Source organism: Chlorocebus sabaeus, chromosome 1, assembly GCF_047675955.1.
Source record: "Chlorocebus sabaeus isolate Y175 chromosome 1, mChlSab1.0.hap1, whole genome shotgun sequence".
Lineage (NCBI taxonomy): Eukaryota > Metazoa > Chordata > Mammalia > Primates > Cercopithecidae > Chlorocebus > Chlorocebus sabaeus.
In genome coordinates, this window is record NC_132904.1 from 52577529 (window position 1) to 52599970 (window position 22442).

At 49.7% G+C, this 22442-nt stretch overlaps 1 protein-coding gene across 8 annotated transcripts in view; it reads right to left on the reverse strand.

Moving 5' to 3' along the window:
* Positions 1-22442, reverse strand: part of MICAL2 (microtubule associated monooxygenase, calponin and LIM domain containing 2) — a 243298-nt gene that overhangs the window by 82143 nt on the left and 138713 nt on the right. For 5 of the 8 annotated variants that reach the window (XM_073018229.1, XM_073018225.1, XM_073018227.1 and 2 more), the window contains 4 exons: positions 17769-17876; positions 16561-16747; positions 15018-15106; positions 9750-13775 (listed from right to left, as the gene is read on the reverse strand). In XM_073018229.1, the coding sequence (XP_072874330.1) occupies positions 13398-13775; positions 15018-15106; positions 16561-16747; positions 17769-17876 (762 nt within the window). In that variant the 3' untranslated portion in view covers positions 9750-13397. Of the gene's footprint in view, positions 1-9749; positions 13776-15017; positions 15107-16560; positions 16748-17768; positions 17877-22442 lie in introns of those variants that run through there. The other 3 variants (XM_037999707.2, XM_037999708.2, XM_073018242.1) reach the window with 2 other exon arrangements.

Sequence of the window (22442 nt, forward strand, 5' to 3'; positions counted from 1 at the left end):
TTCTAAATTAGTGTAACTGGGGATGGAAGGCATTTGAGGAATATAATCGGATGCTTCACTAAATAATAATAATGACATGGCGATGGTGGTGGTGGTGGCAGCATTAGTCATAATAAAAGCAGGAGCAGCTTACTTTTATTGGGTGCTCAATATATACCAAGAATTGTTTGAGCATTTGACATGTATTAAGTCTATTAAATCTCACCTGATCCTCTCAGAAAAGCATTGTTATTACCCCCATTTTCCTGCTGAGAAAACTCAAGCATAGAGAGGTTAAGACACCAGCACACGGTCATATATTCTGTCAGAGGACGGGGCTCAGTCTGCGTGTCTGTGAGCACAACAGAACCACGAATGGACAGTGTTTCGCGGGACCTTTGTGCTGGGAGTTTTGGCTGGAAAGTGCCCCCAGTTCTTTACTCCCTCCCTATAATAGAGTTGCGCTCTATGCTGTGACTTTGCAGTCCTTTCTGCTGGAGTTGGTGGGGTGTATAGCCCTGCCCCATGGACGTGAGGCTTGGCGGCAAGGCTTGCTTTGACCTGTGGCAACCCATGGATGGGACGTGAGCAGAGGCTTTAAGTGGGCTTGCTGGTTGGCTGTCACTCATGCTCCTGCTAGGTTACTATGAAAAGAACTTGTCCCAGGTGGCCACTGCCCCTTCAGTCGGGGTCCCTGATGGAGGGCACATGGAACAGACCTGGGGCCAAGCTATAGCCTGGAGTCAACCCTGTCAATCCCTTGAGGCCTCCCTCGCCCGTTAGACCTACAGCCTGAAGCAGAGCTACCCACTCAACCCACAGACTCCTGAGCAAGAAAATAGATGCCATATGCCACTGAGACTGGGGAGGCTTGTTACATAGAATGACTGTGGCAAAGACCCAGCTCCATGCCTCGCTTCTTGTGTGTCTGTGAGCTGTGTGCCCAGATGCTTGTATATCCAATAGATGCTGTGTCCTCCTCAGATCCAGGCCTGTGCTAGAGGTTTGGGAATGAACCTGCCACCAAAGTCCCTGCCTTCAATGATCTCTTTCTGTCTCACAAGGGAAATAAGGCATGTTCACAAATATCTACGTGATAAGATAAAGCATGTAAGAGTGAGGCATGGAAGAGGCAGAAGGGGAGGGAGATCTGACTTCCATGCAACAGCAGCTTTGGGTTAAAGGCACTGCTATGATTGGGCTTGGGGATGAGGGGAGAGAGTGGTGGAGTCCAGAGTGGCCTAGTGGGATGAGGCGGCTGCAGGTGGCTGAGGTAAGCTCAGCTATGCCAGGCTGTAGAGGTACCAGACCCACAGCCACCACACCTCAGAGTACAGACCAAACCTGTGAGGAACATCCAGAATCCTGCTTTTCTCTTCCCTCCTTCCATGAAGGGATGGAACAGACCAGGGCTCAGCCTGGCTCCCTGGGCTCCAGGAAGGTGGAGGGCACAGCTGACAGATGGCCTCTCAGAGCATAGGGCTAGGGCCAGCGTCTCTCACAGTGAACCCAGACATCAGGGCAGGGGGAGAGGTGTTGAGGTAGAGACTCGGTAAAAAAGAGGCTAGTACTTCTTCTGGGCCTCCTTTTGCCAATGTGTGGAGGCAAAAAGCCCCAAAGGAGGCCAGGCTCCTCCCCCGCTTCTGCTGTTTAAGACTCAGGCCATGGCTACTGCTGGGTTTTATGGGGTTCAGTGCCACCTCCAAGACGAAATTCCTACAGTCAAGTGGCTACTTCCAGATATCTCTTTTCATTCCCAGACAGCTCCATCTGTGTGTGTATAACAGTAGTAATACTAGTGGTACTAGTACAAATACTGGACATAATACTAATGACAGTAACACTGACTCATCGAGTGCCCATATGACTTCATCCACCCTAGCATCCCAACAGCCCTAAGAGAATGGTATTAGCATCCTCACTGGAAGAGTGGAAAAGAGTGAATGCCCACCAGGCCAGCCAGTGAGCGCACAGTGCTGGGTGTCACCGCAGCTGGGCATCCGGCTGCTGGGCACAGAGCAGCTGCACTTGTGGCCAGCCCCAGGTGAAGAGCCAGGTGTGCTCACCTGTGCTTCATGCCCATACCACCAGACCTCTTGCTGCCTCCCTGAGGCTGGCTGCTCTTTAAGACTGCCTGAAATCATCTTTGCTCATTTGGAGAATCAAGGACTCTAATGGGGGTTGGAGGGTAACAGGAGAGGAGGTACATAGGAGTCATGGGTGAGGAGAAGGATCCAGCACCCCGCAGGGCAGCTGTTGCCAGCCTGTGGCACGAAGCAGCTTTGCCCAGAACTGAGTACCTCAGCCTCATCTCAGCTCTGGCCAGATACCTGCTCTCTGACAAAATATAAGACTCCAAAAATCCTAAGTTCCGGGTCCAAGGCCTACCCACAAGCCTGGGAAAGGGTACCCACAAGCCTGGGAAAGGGTACCCACAAGCCTGGGAAAGGGTCCAAGGCCTACCCACAAGCCCAGGCAGGGTCTGGGGAAATGTCTGTCCTCACACACGGCTCCCAGCAGCCAGGTCCCAAGGCCCTTTCCTGGCCAGGCCCCTGCCGCAGGGTTATGGAGAGGCGCGGGGCTCCCTGGTTCTGCTGGTGAAATTGCTGCTGCTTTCCACTCGAGTCTGAGACTCTTCCACTCACTCCCAGAACCCAGGGAGATGACAACACAGCAGGCCTCCTGTGTGCTGCTATTAACCCCACTTTGCAGGAAAGGAAACCAAGTCTTGGAGGAGTTACAACACTTGTCTAAGGTCACATAGCTCCTAATGGCCAGAGCCATCTCTGGCCCCTGTCCACTGTTCTCTCTGCAGAAAAAAGTTGAGAAAGAAAGCAGCAAAACTAAGAGGATCAGGATCCAGTCAGGAAGACAGGGCCAAGCCAGGGAGTTCAACAGAAGCGTCCAGACAGGAAATGAACTGCAACAGTGCTGGAAGAGCTGAAAGCCTAACAGGGATGATGAGGCAACCCAGACAGGAGCAGCAGCAGACCACTGTCCCTCAGCAGCAGAGGGACAAGGAGAAGAGCTGGTGTCACCGGAGCCCAGAGGCCACAACACTGCTGCAAGGTAGGGAGCTGGGAGGGACACCCTGGCCACCCCTTGGATCCTGCCCTCCAGCCCCACACCAGCGCGTCCAGCGGTCAAAACTAACAGTAAGCCAGTTGCAAGGGAGCTAGAAAATGTAGCTTGCAAGGGATACGCCTTTTCAATACAGTGCCCAGCCAGAGAAGGGCGGGGAAGGCATCTGAGCACACACAGGCAAATACCCGGGATTCTGAGCAGAGCGGCCTCTTTGCCCTCTTGTAAGTGGGTACACTACAAGCTACCAGAGGGATGAAGGAGGGTCCTAGGAAGATGCTTGTGGCAGGCAGTCCTTCTGTCCACTGCCAGGGTATGTCACAAATGCTCTGGGAAGGAGACTTGTCGGTGCCAGAGCCAAGGTCCTTTTCAGTGTGTGGCCCTTTAGAGAAAAGGCACAGGTGCCAAGATGGGCTGGCTGCCCTCATGGGGGCTTCTGAGAGTGACTCCTCAGGGTGCAGTCATGGGAATGGGTGTCGACGGATCTTCAGGGGGTGAACAAATTGGTGGGCAATCCTGGGCCTCTGGCCCCTCTGCCCTGGGGCATGGCTGCCCTGCCTTGCTGTACTCCTTCAAGGAGTGGGCCTGGCCTGTATGTGTAGGTGTGCAGATACACGCGGACACACCCTCCACTGCCCACAAGCCAGGGTGGATAGCATCATTCAAGGGGCCCTGGCTGGCCCTAGCAGTAGCCTTCATGCAGGGAACAATAAATTAAAATGTAAACCTGAAGGAAGATGCAACCTTTGACAGGTAGTGCCAAGCCTCAGCCCCTTCCCCACGGCCCTCAGCAGAGCTGAGCTGCTCCTCCCATGAAGCCCTCATCCTGGACACTGGGCCAGACACAGGGAAATTCTGCCACAGATGGCCGGCAATCTGGCACCAGCCCTCAGCACATGGCTCCCTCTGGACACCAGGACTCCTCCTTTGAGGTGAGGGGTAGGGGCACACGTTGTATCATCTCAACAACTCTGCAGCCTCCAGAGTGTCAGGGAAGCTGAATTTCTTTGCTAATGGCAGCAGGTCTGGAGCCTTTTTTTGGACCCTGCCTCTTTTCTTCCCTCTTCTTCTACCACTACAGGCACTGTGTCTGGCCAGCTGTGAGCCTCGAGCTTTGGGCACAGCCAGGACCTATACCCACATTCCTCTGAATGAGGTGGGCAGGAAGAACTCTAAGTTTCTGTGAAGGCAGCCCAGCAGCAACCCCATAAAGCAGGAACGAAAGTAGCCTGGGGCCCACCGTCCTTCCCCCCTGTTCAGATCCTGGCCAGAGCAGCAGCAAGACCCCAGCACTGAGTAAACAATCGCCATCCTGCTGCCACATGTCCCCAAGGGAGTCACAGCCAGGGCCTGGTGTGGGTTAGGGTAGGAAAAGAGAAAATCTGATCTGGCACTTCTAGGCTCCTACAAATGGAAGAGTTTGGCCTGTTTATCTGAGGGCGGGCAGGCAGCCTCTCTTGGTCTCAGTTACAGGCACTTGAGGATAACTAGACTCAGGGGATCAAAGCCATGCTGAGCCACCCACATGCCTTGTCATGGGGGCCACACCCTCCAGCCCAGGTTATGGTGGGCGGAGTGTTCCCCACCCCGTCCCTTGTCTCACATCTGCCACCTGGATTCATTCCTGTGTCAAGACCCCAGAGCAAAGCACAGTGAACAGGGGACAGAGGATATGTGTGAGGCCGGTGGCCTGGGCCTTGATGCCCCAAAGGGGATGCTGCTGGAACAGCTCTCTGCTGCCAACCTTGGCTTGTCCCTGAGAGGAGGCGTCCAAGGCCCACCTGGTTCTGTGCAGACCCAGCTCTCTCAAGAGTTGTACATGAAGATGATGCCCCTCAGAAGGCAACACAGAAGCAAAATCAAAACTCCCTTCTCACAATCGGGAGTCTGCAGTGGCAGCCAGGACACACAATGTCAGATTTCTCTTCCTCCCGGTCTCCCTCCTGAACCACACTGGATGCCAGCCAGATCTTCCCCGGCCTGAGATGGTTGCATGCTCTGCAGTCTGAGGTCCAGGCCAGAGGGCATATATCCTAAAAACATTTTTTGAGGACCCACTATGTGCTAAGTACTGTTCTGTCGGGGTTATACAAAGCATTTAAAGGCAACCAAGACCCCTGCCCTCATGGAGCTTGCATTCCAGCAAGGTTGGAAAACATAAATAAGCAATACACATAATAAAGGAGTGAATTACACAATATGTTGAAGGCAATAAATGTGTGCAGTGGAAAAACTGTCTAGTAGGGTAAGGGGGAGCAGGGATTGCCGGGGAGTGCAGGTCTCAGGACTAAAAATAGACCTCACTGTGGGTATTGGAGGACACATGGACAAATTTGAATAAAGGACAGACTCAGCCATATGAATGCCAGGGAAGCGCGTTCTTGGCAGAGGAAACAGACAGCACAAACGCTCTAAGAGAGAATGTGGCTGGGTCAGAGTGTGTAAGGGAAAGTAGAAGAGGAGGTCAGAGTAGGGGCCAGACCCCACAGAGCCCTTCGAATCCATCATGCCTTTGGCATTTGCATGCAGTGAGCCGGAGAGCTGCTGGAGTTTTGAGCAGCAGTGAAACATACATTCTAAAAGGATCATCCAGGCCAGGCACAGTGGCTCACACCTGTAATCCCAGCACTTTGGGAAGTGAGGTGGGAGGATCACTTGAGATCAGGAGTTCGAAAACAGCCTGGCCAACATGGCAAAACCCCGTCTCTACTAAAAATACAAAAGTTAACTGGGTGTGGTGGCAGGTGCCTGTCATCTCAGCTACTCGGGTGGCTGAGGCATGAGAATCACTTGAACCCGGGAGGTGAAGGTTGCAGTGAGCCAAGATCACTCCAGCCTGGATGACAGAGTAAGACACTGTTTCAAAACAAACAAATAAATAAAAATAAATAAAAGGATAATCCAGCTGTTTTGTTGAGGATGTTGAGGGGTGAAGGGAGAAGCAGGGGCCCTCAGAGGGGTGGCTGCAATAACTTGGATGACAGTGGGCGGAGGTCAGTTAGTGTAGTGGTGGTGAGGAATGGACAGGTTCTGGATGTTCCTCAAATTTGCTAATGGATTTGGTGTGAGGTCAAGAGAAAGAAGAGTCAAGAATGACGCCAGGGCCTTTGGGCCAAGCAACAAGAAAAGGGGAATTATAGTCTCCAGAAATGGGGAAGGCTAAGGATGGAGCCTGTTTTGGGGAAATCAGCAGTTGGAGTGGACATTTGGGCTGGACATGTGCAATAGACATCAGGTGTGGATGTTAAGCGGGCAGCTGGGCACAAAGTGAGAGCCTGTGCCCTCTCTTTGCACTCACTAAGGCAAAACCAAAGTCCGCTGGCAGGTGGTGGCAGGGAAAGGGAGCTCCAGAGCTGAGGCCTGGGTGTCCGAACGGAGATGGCTGTTGCCTTTAAGAAGGCTGGGGAATCAGAAACCTGGAGAAAAACATGGTGCCACCAGTGTGAATTGGGACCGCTGTCTAGTTCCCAACCTGAAGGTATCCTGTCAGGAATTCTGAGCCCCAGTTAATCGAGAATGCCCGAAAAGTTTTCCTCTGGGCTCTCTGTGCTGTGCAAAATCAGGAAAGTGCTATTTAGAGCATGACAAAGAGATCTTGCTGTCCTGAGAGCCAAACACCTTGGAGAACCCTACGCTAGAGGCATCCGTAGCCCCAGTTCACAGAAGGGACATGCGCAATGCCATTGAGTCAGTACCAAGTGCTGGAAGCAAAGCCTGGGCTTTGGTGGAGCCCAGACCCTCATCATGCACCAAGGTTCCTCTTAGAGCAGGCACCTGACTCCTAGCCTGGGCTGTGGGACTCAGTCCCTTCACAGTGGAAGACGTGGCTCTAGACTCGCCTCTGCCTCCTCAGTATCAGGAGCTTCTTTAACATCAGTACCGACCTCAAGGCTGACACAAGGAGGTGAAGAGCTAATGAAGTTCTGCACATAAAGTTCTTGGCCCAGTACCTGGCACACAGAAAATGTTCCCTGTATAACAGCTGGCTGGGGGGTGGGGGCAGTAAAAGATGTAGTAACTTCTTTTACTTACTTAAGCCTTTTTTTTCCCTTAAGTTGTAAAAATGAATGCATTTACAGAAATAAAGGGGAACAGCCCACCCACTCTGCTTGACCGACTTACACATTCAAGTTTCACAGAGATTTATTTCTTCTGCTGGATTATTTCCTCAGGATAAATTCCCTGCAGTAGAATTATTAGGCCAAGAAGGCAGAGCCCTTTTCTGGATCTCAGTCAGGGTTGCCACAATGCTTCCCAGGAAAAGATTCTCCCAGTTTACTTTTTACTCAATACTTGGGATGAAGTTCATATTTTTTTCTTACAGTCAGTTTTACTTTTTTCTTTACTAATTCAGTAGATGTACCATAATTTTTATTTTCTTTTTGAGACGGAGTCTCACTCTGTCATCCAAGCTGGAGTGCAGTGGCATGATCTCAGCTCACTGCAACCTCTGCCTCCTGGGTTTAAGCGATTCTCGTGCCTCAGCCTCCCAAGTAGTTGGAATTAAAGGCATGTGCCACCAAGCCCAGCTAATTTTTTTTTGGTAGAGACAGGGTTTTGTCATGTTGGTCAGGCTGGTCTTGAACTCCTGACCTCAAGTGATCTGCCCGCCTCAGCCTCCCAAAGTGCTGGGATTACAGGTGTGAGCTACCGCACCTGGCCCATGTACACCATAATTAATTTATTTCCTTTAAAAACCAAGTAGGAATACTTTTGTAAATACTTGCTTTTTCTTTTTAGTGTTTACTTTTAAAATTTGCTTAAGTGTAAACTGCCTATTCATAGGCTTTGCCTATTTATCATTGACTCTTTAATCAACAAATATTAACTGATCATTTACACTGTGAGGGGTGCCCAGGAACAGCTGTTTTAAATGAATTTTGAAAATACCATGCAATAAACTTCTTTGTTATTACATTTAGTTCATTTTTTTCCCTAGTCTAATGGTCTATTTAATATTTTATTATTCCACACTAAGTTTTAAAAATGTATATAATCAGATTTGTGCCATGTTTTTCCTATGTGTTCTTCTTCCTATTAGAGGATTTATGCTTAGAAATTGTCACCCCATATCTAATCAATATTTAATTTCATTTAATATTTAATTCTATGGTTTTACCTCTGAAATTTTAAGTCTTTAATCCAATATCTCTGAATTAAAGACTAGTCTACTAAAACTATGTATGTAGAATGCAATATTCAAAAAAACCAAACCAAAACCAAAACAAAATGTTCAAATAAGTAAGGGACAGCTGACTTTCACAAAGTTGATTAAACTTCTCTATGAGGATGCCCCAGAGACTTGACAGGCAAATGAATCTTGTGAGTCTCCAGGGCTGGGGAGGACTGGCAAGATCGGTATAAAATATCCCTCGAATGTCGTGACTATGGACCCCTTTGTTGGTGAAGCACCTCTTGGGGTGTCACGCTTTGACAATAAAGTGAGGATTTTTGTCTGCTTTACTCCCTGCTATATTCCTAGTGCATTGTAGATGCTCAGGAAATACCACCTAGTTGAACAAACAAATAAACACATGCAGTAAAATAGAACAGATCTCATCCAGTACAGCAATACTGAGCCATATCTCTAAGGTGCAGGGAGGTGTGGGGACTTTGCATGGTTCGCTGCTTTATCTAGGGCTTAGAATAGGCCTAGGAAAAACATTTGCGGAATAAATGAATGCATAAAGGAATGAGTCACTTTCACAGCCCAGCATCTGACTTATAGTTCCTAACATCCCTCCTTGAATGGAAGTGGGAATACGTCACACGGGTAAGAGTACAGAACCCTTCGTCATGACCTGAGGTAGCTCTGAAGGTAGATCCAGGCATCAGAGACCAGAGCCTCAGGCACACCCATCTGGAGGTGCCAGGGACCTCATAAAGTCCACAGGTGACTTTTCATACCAGTGTCAGAAGCCCAGCTACACCCAGCCAGGAAATGGCAGGCATCTCACCCAGGGGAGGCTGAGGACCAGACGACTTTGGCACTGCCCAGGCTAGCCAAGTGAGGCTCCAAATCTTTCCCTTAAACACAGCCTGGAGTTGCCCAGGGCCTGCCGTGAGTGTTCTACTTAGGGTGGCACTAGGGCAGGGCCTCCCACCATAGGCACTGAATGCCCTGAGCCTTTGGGACAGGAGAGGTCTCTTAGGATGGCAGTGGCTGTCCATCTGATGAGCACACTGCCAACTTCATTGCCATCCTGAGACTGATGCCCAGTCCTTCCTCCTTACCTTCCACTCGCCACTCAGCTGTGGACCAGCATGAAGTGTTCAAGACCAACCCTTGCTAAATAGGAGCCTAAATTAGTGTAAGATTCATAGGGAAAGCTCTCCTGTAGAGCCACGCTTGGGTGTGCGGTGGAAATGGGTGTAGATAGCTGTCAATACAGTCTGTTTCTAATCGCTGAGGGGACACTGACCCTCACCCACTGTGCCCAGCATCTAGAACAGCAAAGTATAGTGAGTGTTCAAGAAAGAGACCTCAAAGCCTGGCCCAGGAGCATTGATGACAGTTTCCAAATATTACCCCTGGGTAATATTTCCTTTCAGAGCGCCCAGCGCAGCCCGAGAGTCCTGTGTCACCTCAAGTGCAAGTCCCGCCAGCAGTTTAGGGAAAATGAACCCCCTACACCAATCCCTGTGTGTGAGGTTTTAGAAGCTTCCACGGCAAAGAAGAGAGGAAACAATGAGCTTTATAAAGAACAATATTTATTTCCATTTACAGCATCAAATACCATAAATAAAGCTAAACATTGTTTGTTTTGCTGTGTGCAAAATACAGGGTTCCGTGTGGCACTGTAAATGATTACCAAAGGTCACAGACATGCGTTGTGATGAGATGGGGAGGCTAGCTAAAGAGGAGGCTGAGAGGGGAGGAGGGCACTCTTTGGTTGACATTCTATAAAGGAAGGGAGACTCTGTAAGAGAAGATAAGACAAGAGCAACGACTTCGTACTGGCCAGGATCTGCACAAGCGCAGGGAGTGTGCAGCATGCAGGGCCAGGCAGGCAGGCCCAGGGGTCAGTGTGGTCTGGGCCACATGCATGACAGACGCCCACCACAGCCTGAGACCGGTGAGGGTTGCCCAGGACGGCTCCACTGTGCTTGGTGTGTTGTTTCTCATTAAGAGCACGCTGGTGATTATCCTGCTGCGCCAGGTACAAGAGGCAGCAGAAATGTGTGCTTTAAGCAGAGTCACAGGGGCCTGGGGCTGAACTGCGTCATTTCTCAAAGATATCCCTGCCTGGGATGATGATGGCTCTGATTGAAGCTCTGGCATCATCTGAGGCTTTATGAGCCAAGGGACATAAGAAGAACCACAGCAAAACCCTTGCATCTACAGTGCAGGCTGCAACCAAGGCAGGATTTGCTAGAATACTTGTGATTACGTGTTCAACCTACAGAGCATGGGTCAAGCTTGGGATGAGGCCTGAGAGTAATTATGTTTTTAAAATCCCTCCAAAGAATCACCTATGGTTTTGATCAATGACATTAACAATCTTTACATTAAAGCCAGTTTAACAAGGGGCTGATATGTATGAGCTTTTTGAGGCTGCTCGATAGGTGTTCTTTTCAAAGGTGACAGAGGCCCCCTCATGGTACTGTCTCATGATTAAGGTCGACCCTCCCAAGAAAGTAGGTGGCTTCACAGGTGCAACTGGAGAAGCATGCACACAGGCAGGCCCAAGGGAGAGAGGAGAGGCGGGGCATGCACTTGGGGTAGACCAGGCTGCCGGCTCCACGGGAAATGAACACAGATATGGGTCTCAAGCTGGACACTCCCTCATGCTGTTAGCCAACCATGCCACCATTTGAGTCCATCAGCATGCAAGACACTCACAGTTAGCACAACCAGTACCGCTGGCCGGGAGGACGGGGTGCAGAAAGCAGGTTGGGGGTTAGTACCACTCTTTGAAAATTGGCAAGAAAACCAGTCACCTTAGAGCAGAAGTGTGTCAGCCAAGAAGTGGGTGTAGCACTGGAAGGCTGAAATGAACTGATGGCCATGGTGTAAGATTGGAGAGAGAGAGAAAGATAGAAAAGAGAACTTAGTGTGGGGAAAAAAGGAAATGATTAACATCACGAGAAGGCACTGGAGTTGAAAATAAGGCAACTATTGAAAGAGGGAAACTTCCTCTGAAAGAGTCACTGTTTGCTTAGACGAGATGAACCTTTCTGGTTGTGACCAGCTACTTGTTTACAAGAGAGGATGCACACAGTTTGCGTCTTGCTCCCTGATATCCTCTCGGCCCGCAGTTTACTCTAGCGTCTCCTATTCGTTCTTGAACATGTTGTGGAGGCCTAGAGGCATTCACCCTCTGGGGTCCACCCCTGGGTGTTGGTGCTGCCCACCAGAAAGGTTCAACATCTCAGAGCATACAAACATCTCAGATTTCCGAAAGGCACACCCAGTCTCACCACAGTAATTCAAACCAGTCTCCTTATGGCTGTACATGACAGTCTTAGAGATTCTGACTCTGGCTTCATGGAACACTCCACAAAGCATCTCAGCCTATCCTGAGCTGAAGATAATCACAATAACATGGTCATTCACATCATGACTTCGAGAATTTACTTTCTGTACTCAAACAAAAGGAATCAAGGGTTCCTCCCCCCCATGCTGAACACTAAAATCCCAGCAAAAATTGGAGAAAACACAATGCAAGTCATCAGACTGAGAACAGTGCCAATAAGGACAGAGGCGCCAGTTCCCACAGAGTTGGCCATGGCCATGCCTCTATTTTTCCCAAGGATTTCAGGGAAGTGTTTATAGAAATGCACCTCCTCCTTTCTTCCCGCCCCATAGAAACTGTCATCTCAAAGCTCTCAAAGGTTCTGGCTCCTCACCCACACCCAGGCACACCTCTTAGTTAATCCAGAGGCATCTCTAGTGATAACTGCACAGAGCTATCTTGGGCCCAGCAACTCCAGATACACTGAGCCCTGTAGATGGCCTTTCTCTGGCAGCCCCTTGATTGTTCAGCCAGACCCTGCAGCTGTGTATGTCTAGGCAGCGTGGAGCAGGGAGAGCTGAGGACTCTTCTGGATACCCAGAGTGAAGAATGTAGGTGGGCCTGCATGCTCATTTTAACCCTTACTAAGGCATATTTCCTTTGGATCAGTCCAAAAACAGCTTCTACTCCCAGCCTTCCCTGCCAGTCAAGATACAGTAGAGCTTCCCCTGGAGGTCAGACCCACTCCTTTCCCAGGGCATTGTGAAAACGGCTTCTGTTTTGATCACATATGCATGGCAGCGGAGCAGCTAAGCCGTCAGGATGTCCACAGGCAACGCTCACTGGGCAGGCCATGCTTCCCAGCAATAGCCTGATGTGCTAACAAACCCCCTCAGTCTCAAAGGACACCACATGAGTGGGCGAAGTCTTCCACTCCACTCGGCCTGACCAATATGGACCCTGCAAGGCCTTGGCTCAGCCTGTAGCCTGGGCTGGGGGATCTGCTGGGAGCCACAGGGCTAAATGCCATCAGCTGAAAGAGCTCATCTTCAGCACTGCATCAGCTCCATGGTCAAATGCTAGTGGGCTTTCACTGCACTGCCCATTAGTGGAAAGGGAAAATGCATGTTTGTAGAATCTGTTGAAACCCCATGGTTCTTCGTCATTTGGCTGTGAGTTGGTATGCGGGGGGAAAGCCTTTAAGCTACTATTTAACATCAAAACAAGGGAGCAAAACAGTCCTCCCCGCAAGGGGACAGATAACAACCAAACACACACTACTCCCTGCTTTTGTAAGTTGAATTCTATTCTGCCCTTCTACTCTTTTCTTCTAAAATAATTATGCTTTCGTGTTGTAAAAAGTATCCTGCTGCTGACAAGTGGCATCTGGGTACCTAAGTCAAAAGGCACTGGTCAGGAGATGGCACACTCACTTTCATATGTGTAAAATCTTAAATCATCCACTTTGCAGGCAGTGGCTCTGATAACTCACTGCAATGTTCAAGGGGTTTATAAAACTGGTTATAAGCTTCAAACCCATGTTAAGAAAAATTGACACTCATAGAAAAAAATGCTTTCTCTAGGCTTATTAAAATTTAAAAAATTGAAATGTAAACCCAGAAGTATGGCTCACTTTGGTGTACATATATATAAGTACAAAGCTACAGAAAAGATCCTTCATATCGTCCCTGGCCCTAGCACCGTGAGTAGATGTTCACCCTGATAAGGCCAGGCAGAGGTGGCCCATGTGAAACTCTTTAGCTTTGAGCTAATTGCTTAGAGAATGCTAGGCTTCCTGGCCAGAGCCTGAGCAAACTGCAAATGCACTGCCATCTGAAGCCTCCCTGGAAATGTGAAGGCACTTGGGGGCGGCCAGGCATGTCAGCGGAGCTTGACTGGGAAGCACCTGAGCACCCAGTTGCAGATGCTCTCGAGGGAGCCTTCAGATTCCCTGTACATGGCTGCCAGGACCTCAGAGAACGCCCAGAGAAGTGGCAGCCCCAGGCTCAGGAGCTCGTACATGTAGCAGTAGTTGTAAGCATTGTCCCTGATATGGAGGCCAACGGCTTGCAGGAGTCCCTGCATCCAGTTACACAGGTCCCTCGGCAGCCTGAGGGGCCAGCCCAGCGCCTTCCTAAAGAAGGAGGTGGAGATACCTGGGGGGCTGCCTTCCAGGGTGCCAATGGCGGCCACAGCGCAAGAACTTTCAGTGGGAGTGTCTCGCAGAGGGGCTTCCTGCTCTTGCCATGTCGCCTCCTCCTGAGAAAGAGATTGACATGAGGGCATTAGTCTGCAAGTCTTCCAGAGGACTACTTAAACAAAGCAAGCAGGGAGCCAATACAAACCGAACTCGCCAGACCCTGCAACCAGCCCCCACAATAATCTCAGCCCCCCAACTCATGCTGAAGCCGGTGCTGAACACGGGCACTTTTCTAGGCGGCCAACTGACCATAAGAGTCACGAACCTTCAAAAATATGCATGCCTTCTGATCGGAAATCTGACTCCTGATGATAAATATCAAGTAAATAATTTGAAATATGGATAACAATATGCATACCAGGATGTACACTATAAAAACATTTGTAAGGTAAAAAATTCAAATGACATAAAGATCCAGTAGTACAGAAGTAGTGAAGTAAATGATTGACCATTTATAGACTAGAATCTTCCAAAGGCATTAAAAAGTATGCTCCAACAGGATTTTTAATGTCATGGGAAACTATTCTTGATATACAGTTAGTGAAGAAAAGGAAGAATATAAAACTGTAGGCATAGGATTCCACTTTGGTTAAAATATATTCCCATAGAAAAAAGTCTGGAAAGGGATGTTACAAAATGTGAACTGCGGTTTTCTCAGGGTAGAGTGGTTACAGGTGATTTAACTTTGCTTCTTTATATTCTCTCATTCCCATGTTTTTACATTGAACCTATATATTTGGGTAATTAGAAAAAAGTTTTAAGTTATGAGTTGTAGCTAGTGGTAGATGATTAATCAAGCTCGAGAGAAGATATTTGCTAAGAGATGCCAGAAGAGATGCTTCCACAAACCATCTATAAATTCAGTGGGCTGGACACTTGGTTGACTTGGAGAGCCTGGGAGAGGACTTAGAAAATGTAGAAGGGTCGGTCCTATACCAGGCATTCTTGCAAACAGCACCTTGTGGCCAGGTGGCTTCCAGGTACAGAGGGCCACGTGGCTTTTGTGTGGCTAAGCATATCACCCCATCCCTGCCACATGGGCAAGCTCTTCCAGGCTTCTTATGAGAAGCCATCATGGCTACCGTCCTGGGAGCTCATCTGGAATGGGACACGCCCCAGAGGCTGTGGAACAGACTGAAGCAAAAGAACCCTGCACACCAGTAAGCAGAGGTTTTTCTTCTTTATCTGTGAGTCATCTCAATCCCTCTAGGGCCAGAAAAGCTGGCCTAACTTTGAGGATCACTGGAAACCCTTATCAAGGGGCCCTCCCTGTTTCACCAGCATGTTTGAGACAAACATACCTCTCTTTGTTGCTTCAGCTCTGCCCGTCTCTTCCGTTGTTTGCTATTGGTTTTACAGTGAATGAAGTGAGGCTTGCAGTAAAATTTGCCTGTAAAAAGAGGCACACACATACAGAAAAATTTTTCTCCTGTAAACTAGAGCCACAGTAGACAAAAGCCAAGTGCACACCACTGTCCAAGTCAGAAAATAGCAACGATGGAAATAGCCCAGGGTGGCTCAAACTTGGGAAACGGCTTCCATCACCTTCCTTAAAGAAGTGGCACTGAGATGAGGTAGGAGGTGCCTCAGAGACAAGCTCCAGCAATGAGGGCCCTCCCGGGGATGTGGCTAAGACTTCAAACCATGGAGGCCCCCGTAGGGTGGCATGCCTGCACCCGGAGAGGGCATGGGAGCTCTGAGACCCTACTCCCATACCACACCCCATGCCTCTTTTCCATCTGGCTGCTCCTCTGCATCCTTTATAATAAATAGGAAAACATTAAAAAAAAATCCTCAAAGCAAACTGAGGCCAAGTTTCTTCATAAGACCAGTTGCCAGGCAGCAAAATGGACAACTTCGAGTATGAACACCCTCAGTCTTTCTTTGTGGAATACCTGGTGGGTGGGAAAGGCTGAGAGCAAATGGCAGCAGTGATGGTGAGGAAAAGACCCAGAGGGGGCACACACTGGGAAACTGGCCACTGCCCAGGACCACTGTGCACCTTCCAGAAAAGCCTTCCTTGCTCACTGCTATGCTGGTAACAGTAGCAATAGTAAAAATTGTAACAGGGACACTTACATAGGAATGACTGTATGCCAGGCACAATGCTGCGAGCTTCACATGCATTAACTCGTCAGTCCTCACAACCACCCTGAGAGCTAAGGACTACCATTAACCTCATTTTACAGATGAGGAAACTGTTTAAGTAACAGGCCCAAGGTTCTATGGCTAGGAGGTAGTAGTTTAGTTTGAGGGCGTGTATTGAGCGCCATGCTATACTGCCTCTTGTTATAGATGACAGAGCAAATGTCAAGCGCTGAAAATTAGAAAATAATCATTCGTTCCAATGAGCACGATTCCTCCATCAATGTCTTTGTTAGGCCACTTATCACAGGGAATGTCATTTTGATGGTTATTTTTAAGACACATACTATGTAAATAATATTAACATTGCATCATATGGTGAAACTTACTTCATGCCAGGTGTGGTGCTGGGCATGCAACAGAGGGTATTGGGTTGGATTTTCTTGGCCATACAGGGACAATGGAGGGTGGTGAGGCTACATAAGAAGAGGTACGTAGAGCCCTGGGCACACAGCAGGTACCCACCAGGACCTGGTATGCCACACCACAGTGCTAATGCTACCCCTTCCCTGGGACCACAGGCAGCCACCCCTTCTAGCAGGAGCTCCCAGTCTCCCTGAACAGCTTTCCTGATGACATCATACTTCCTTTTGGGGGTGTGTTAGGTGTCCTAGAGCCGCCAGAGGGACAGGAACCCGAGTCAAGGTCACACCTGAGGCCAAGGCCAGAGCCCAGTGCTGCTCTGGCCCCTGGGGTTACCTTCATCGCAGTCAAAGGTGTAGGCAGCCAGGCGCAAGGTGGTGGCACAGATGCTGCAGCGGAAACACTCCCGGTGGAAGAAGTGGCCCTCGGCGCTCAGCCGCTCCATCACGTACACACGCTTCTTACAGAAGTAACACGTGTCACTGCCTCCCAGGTTAAGGGGAAATGACTTTCGCATAGATTCCTGGGGATCGGGAGAGAGGAGTGGTGTATTAGGGCTTATCCCAAGCTTTCAAATGCCAGGCTGAGGCTTTCAGAAATTCCACACTGAACGCTGGGGACCTCGTGGGCTTCTGTTTCCTGCTCCTGCCACTGCAGCAAAGAGGGAGGGGTAGGAAGATATGCCCTCAACCCAGACCCCAACCCTGCAGGGGCTGCTGTTAACCGTACTCCCAGGCAGGCCGGAGACAACAAGGTGGGCCCCCCCCCAAGGTTGGCTGCTCTGGTTTTTGGGGTGGGAATGATCCTGGTCTGACAGAGTGGGCTTTACTCAAACGTGTCCTCCCCACGATATTCTTTCCAGGATCTGTCCTTGGGATTAAGTGTCACCTGGTTCTGGACAGAGGTCCTGAAACTGGCCTGCTGAGGATGTTTTAGGTGTCCTGTTCCCCTGCAGCGGCACAGGTCGGGTGAGGAAAGCTTGTGGCATCAAATCTGGTCAGTTATAGTCCTAATTGTGAATTGGGAGGGCACGGGCTTGGGCAGCAGTACCCCTGGGCAATTCCAGGGCAATGTGCCAAAAGGAAACAGAAAGAGTGGTCAACTAAAATTCCTGGTGACGGCAGTGAGCAGCCTAGTTTAGAGAAAGGGAGAATTCAAATCAAAGGGATATTTCCCCCATGACTTTTTTCTCAATCCAATGCAAAGAGTCTGTTCAGGTTGGACACTAAACATTGAAAGTGAGACCATTCAATTATGCTCACGGCCTCACCTGGGCCTTTCTACCAGGCCGTTCTCCAGAGCCACAGACAGCAGGAAGATCTCTATTTTCAAAAAGACCACAGGGGACCTGAGTGAGGTCTGTCTTTAAGGAAATGTAGGTTCCCTCTAACTTCTGCCCTGATCCAGCTCATTCTCAGCCCCCTCTTGGCCCAAGAGAAGAGGAACCTCGGAAGGGCTAGAGCATCCTCTCCGCATCCCATGTGCCCGCCTTGGGATACCAGAGCCAGTGTCTGTGGGTGAAGGCTGGGGGTGCATGTCCTTACCAGGTCTGGAGAGGTGGCCTGGGCCTTAGGTCTGTGATCATTCATGTACAGATTGACCAGGACTTCAGCTGCAGCCCCTATTCCGCTGGACACTTTCCCTACCGTCAGCTAACCAAGAGCAGAGGCAGAGGAGACAGAGACAAAGGTAGAGGCCAGTTAGCACCCAGGAGGAAAACACAAGCAGGATGGATGGGGAGAGGGCTCCTCACCCACATGCAAATAGCACCCCACGACCCAGGAGAAGCAAAACCAGACAGGAGCAGACCGCGGGGATTCTGGAGATGGAGAAAATAAAATAAATAAAACCCTGTGGCCGCAAAATCACAAATCCTGTAGGATTCCACTTACATGTGGTACCTAGAGTAGTCAAAATCGTAGAGACAGGTAGTAAAACAGTGGTTGCTGTTGTTTAATGGGTACAGAGTTCCAGTTTGACAACAACTAAGAGTTCTGGAGTGGGAGGATGGTGAGGGTTGCACACAAAGGATGTATTTAATACCACTAAACTGTATCCTTAAAAAATGGTTAAGGCTGGCTGGGCGTGGTGGCTCATGCCTGCAATCCCTGCACTTTGGGAGGCCGAGATGGGCGGATTACCTGAGGTCGGGAGTTCAAGACCAGCCTGACCAACATGGAGAAATCACATCCCTACTAAAAATACAAAATTAGCCAGGGTAGTGGTGCATGCCTGTAATCCCAGCTAGTTGGGAGGCTGAGGCAGGAGAATCACTTGAACCTGGGAGGCAGAGGTTGCGGTGAGCTGAGATCACGCCATTGCACCCCAGCCTGAGCAACAAGAGTAAAACACTGTCTCAAAGAAAAAAAAAAAAAAAACAAGGTTAAGGTGGTAATTTTTATGTCATGTATATATTAACATAATAAAAAAATTTGGGGAAAAAAAGATTAAAAACCAAAAGCCTTTCAGTCCTGGGTGGGCCACAGGACTGTTACATCCACTGCGGGGTGCAAGGCCTTCTGAAGTTCCTGAGCCTCTCATTGCACAGACGCATACATGAATCCCAGAGAACGGAAGGGTCTATCTGAGGCCACTTAGCAAATAGATCTAAGATTCCAGACTGTACTCTGGTCTCCTGCCCCCCAGCCCTGGGGCATTCACAGCTTTACTCCGCAGGGGGATGGGGTAAATGTGGTGCTCAGACCCAATCATTACCCAAAAGGCCCCAAAACCTGCGAGTCAGATAAGCCAAGCAAAGAGAAGAAAATCAGGAGCCAAGTCCCCTCAGACAGAAAGGTAGGCTGCCACACTGCGGCCACCCTCTTTCAGAGACCCCTTGACCCTGGGGGGCCGCAGGCAGCTGCTCAGGGACCAGCAAGACCAGGGGAAGGGTACGGTCCCAGCTCCACCACAGGCCAGTGCTGAGACTTGGCATAAAGCACAGAACTTCTGAGTTCAGTTCCTCATTTAGTAAAATGGGGAGAGCTGTACCTGTCTCCTGAGTTTGTGGGAAGGACTAGGCGAGAGAATGTGTGTCCTAGCACCTGGCACTGAGCAGGCTCTCGGCCAGGACTACCTTGTGTGATATTGTGATATCATCGGAAATACATATTTGGACTCTGCCCCCTGGTTCCCGAGGCAGAGCTTCTAAGACCTTTGTACCTTCCTGACAGCAGCATCTGATGCAGAGCTCCTAAATCCCTTGGGATTTCCTGCGTGACAGGAGCATCCTTTGCTGGAATGAAGTGACTCTTGAGCTCCTGGATAGCTTCAGGATGGGGCTGGTTGCCAGGGGAACCAACCCTGTGATTAAAGGGTTGGAACTTTCAGTCCCATACACTGACCTATGAGGTCAGAGGGGCTGAAGGTTGAGTTAATCACCAACAGCCAATGATGTAATCGATCATGCCTTCATAACAAAGCCTCCATAGAAACCGAAAAGGATAGGGTTTGGAGCTTCTGGAGGGCGGACCATGTAGAGGACCCTGAAGGGCAGTGCCCCAGAGATGGCGTGGAGGCGCCTACCCTTTCCCACATGCCCTGCCCTGTGCCTCTCCTCACCTGGCTGTTCCTCTGTATCCTTGATAAGATCCTGTATAATAAACCAGTAACCGTGTTTCCCTCCTCAGGTTTAACTAATTTGCAAGGATGGCTCGCAGAACTCAGGGAAAACATTTCCATTTATAGACTTTGTTGGTGGGGAGAAACATCCCCACTCTATTTGGTGACCAAAGGTGAGTGGTGTGAGAGTGGAGAGAAGCAGCTTTGTTTTTTTCTTATACCTTGATTCCTCCCTCCCTTCCCTCCTCTAGATTCAGCCTGCCCCAGCCTGCCTTGAAGCTCCTAGGTCCCTCCAAGCAGGACCACAGCCCACCCTGTCAATAGCAGCAGTATGTGAAATGAGCGCATACTGGGCAGGTGGGACAGGATGGGGACTGCAGCAGGCTCCAGAGCCAGCGCCGGGCAAGGTCAGCTTGGAGACAGGGAGGCAGCAGCTCTGCATGGGCCATGGGGTGCATGGCCCAGTGACAGGCTGTGGGTGCCTGTGCTCCTGAGGGCACCTACAAATGCCTAGACCCCCACCAAGGTGTCAGAGAGCTGGGGAAGGGGTGGAAGCTGACAGCCTAAAGAGCATGGCACAATTACACATACCCACTTCTGCAAACCACAGCTTGCTCTCCCCTTCACCCCTTCACCCCTCACCCCCAACTCTGGAAGCCTACCCTGGTATTGCTGCAGTCTCTTCTTGGGGGAGGCAAATACATATAGCACAAGATTCTAGAAACACTGCTCCTGATACCAAGATTGTAGAGGGAGGGAAGCTCTAGGTCCTCCCCAGCTTCTGAACCCAGCCTCTGGGAGTTGTGGCCAGCGAGAGCAGCAATGGAAGCTGCAGGGCCTCTGGGCAAGAGTTGATAGCCATCGCCACACCAAATAACAGTAACTTGTGTGTGGGTGAAATGATGACCTCCATCAAAACCCAAGACTGCCCTTGGGAGGCCACATCTAAACTGATAAGAGAAGGCCTCAAATATAAAGCAGGGAGTCCAGGGAACTGCAAAGCAAATGACAGGCTCACCACAGCTCCCCTATTCCTGGTAGCAGTGCCCATCCTCGGGGCCTAAGGCTAACTCACTGGCTTCCAGCAAAAGCACAGGCACTATATAGGGCTGAGCAGGAAAAGGAGCGCCTGGCAGGCTGGTGTGAACAAAGCCCAGGAGCCCCTTGCTCCCTTTCTCATTAGGAAGCCCAACATTACAGTAACTTTGAAATGGTCACTCCAGACCATGTGTGTGGCTTTGGGGCCTGCAGAGGACCTGGATGCATGCTTGCTGGGGGTGTCTGACCCCTTGAACTTAGACAGATGGGACCTCATCAGAGTTTACCAAGCCTGCCACTTCTTGGGAGCAGCTGTCAGGCCTGGCACCCCCTTCCACCTTTGCCTCTACTGTGGCCCAACCTGGGAGGGATTAGGATTCTGCTTCCAAGCACACTGTCTGCCATTTCCAGGAGGCCACAAATGCCAAGAAATTTAGCCCCTGCTTCCAAGAAAGGTTCAGGTGTATAGCTCAGGACAATAAGTCATTGTTTGCCTGATGTTCCACCCCCTGCTGGGACCCCCAACTTGGCCACTCAGATAGGGGATACAAAGGACTTCCTGGGCTTTTATCAAAATAAAGAGGGGAGGAAAGTCAGGGAGGTCAGTTATACTCTTAGCACCGCCTGCCCAGCCCCTTGTGTGACTGCTTCCACTGGCCCAGTGTGTGAACTGGCTCCACAGTATTCTCCCAGAAAGGCACCACAGTGATGCCAAGATACGCACGCACAATTACTGCCTTCCCTGAATAAGCAGAGACTATACTTTCTGGAGCTTTTAATACAAATCCCTAATGAGATCTTATTAACCACTTAGCTAATAAGCACTTTGTGCACTGAGCTTCTGAGCAACCCTGACTTGGGGAGGCATTACTGAAGCATGCAGAGGGCTGTGAGGTTGCTAGGAGGTACTGCCAAAACTGAGCAGTTGCAGAGCTGCTCCATTGTCCCACAGCACAGGGCACAGTCTGGGTCATCTGGGCAGGGGATCCAGGATGAAGACCACACCTGGTTCCACCTATCATTAGGTCCAAAAGCCCCCTTTCTCCCTGTGGCACCCACACATCCACTCTGAGCATTCTTTTTTTTTTTTTTTTTTTTTTTTTTTTAAAGTAAAATGAAAGCACCCTTAAGGAAACCAGTATTGGGTCTCCTACTTGCCCTTTCCAATCTGATGAAATGCATTCCAGAATCACCAAGCGGTAGACCAGCACTTCTTTGAGAGGTCACAGGGAAATGAGGTGATGGAGAACTTGTCTCCCGGGATGAGGGGAGAGCCTTTGAAGCCCACCCCAAAGGCCAATGTGAAGGTGAATGTTGCCCTGGGCATCAAGGGTTATCTTCTATTTCCTGACAGCAGGACGGCCTTACTGGCTCTCAGAATGAGGATATAACTAACTAATTGGCTTCTGCTAGCTCATTGCTCCTCAAACTACCTGTGGCTAATGACAGGTTTTTTTCTTTTTAAATATTTAATCCATTATGGCTGGTTATTTCCAGATACAAAGAAAATAAACTAGAAATACGATCACACACTTGAATGTGTGGCAATATCAAATGGTTCTACAAGTTTCCAACACTTAACTCTCTCTCACTTGCTATCATAGGATTATAGCCCAGTC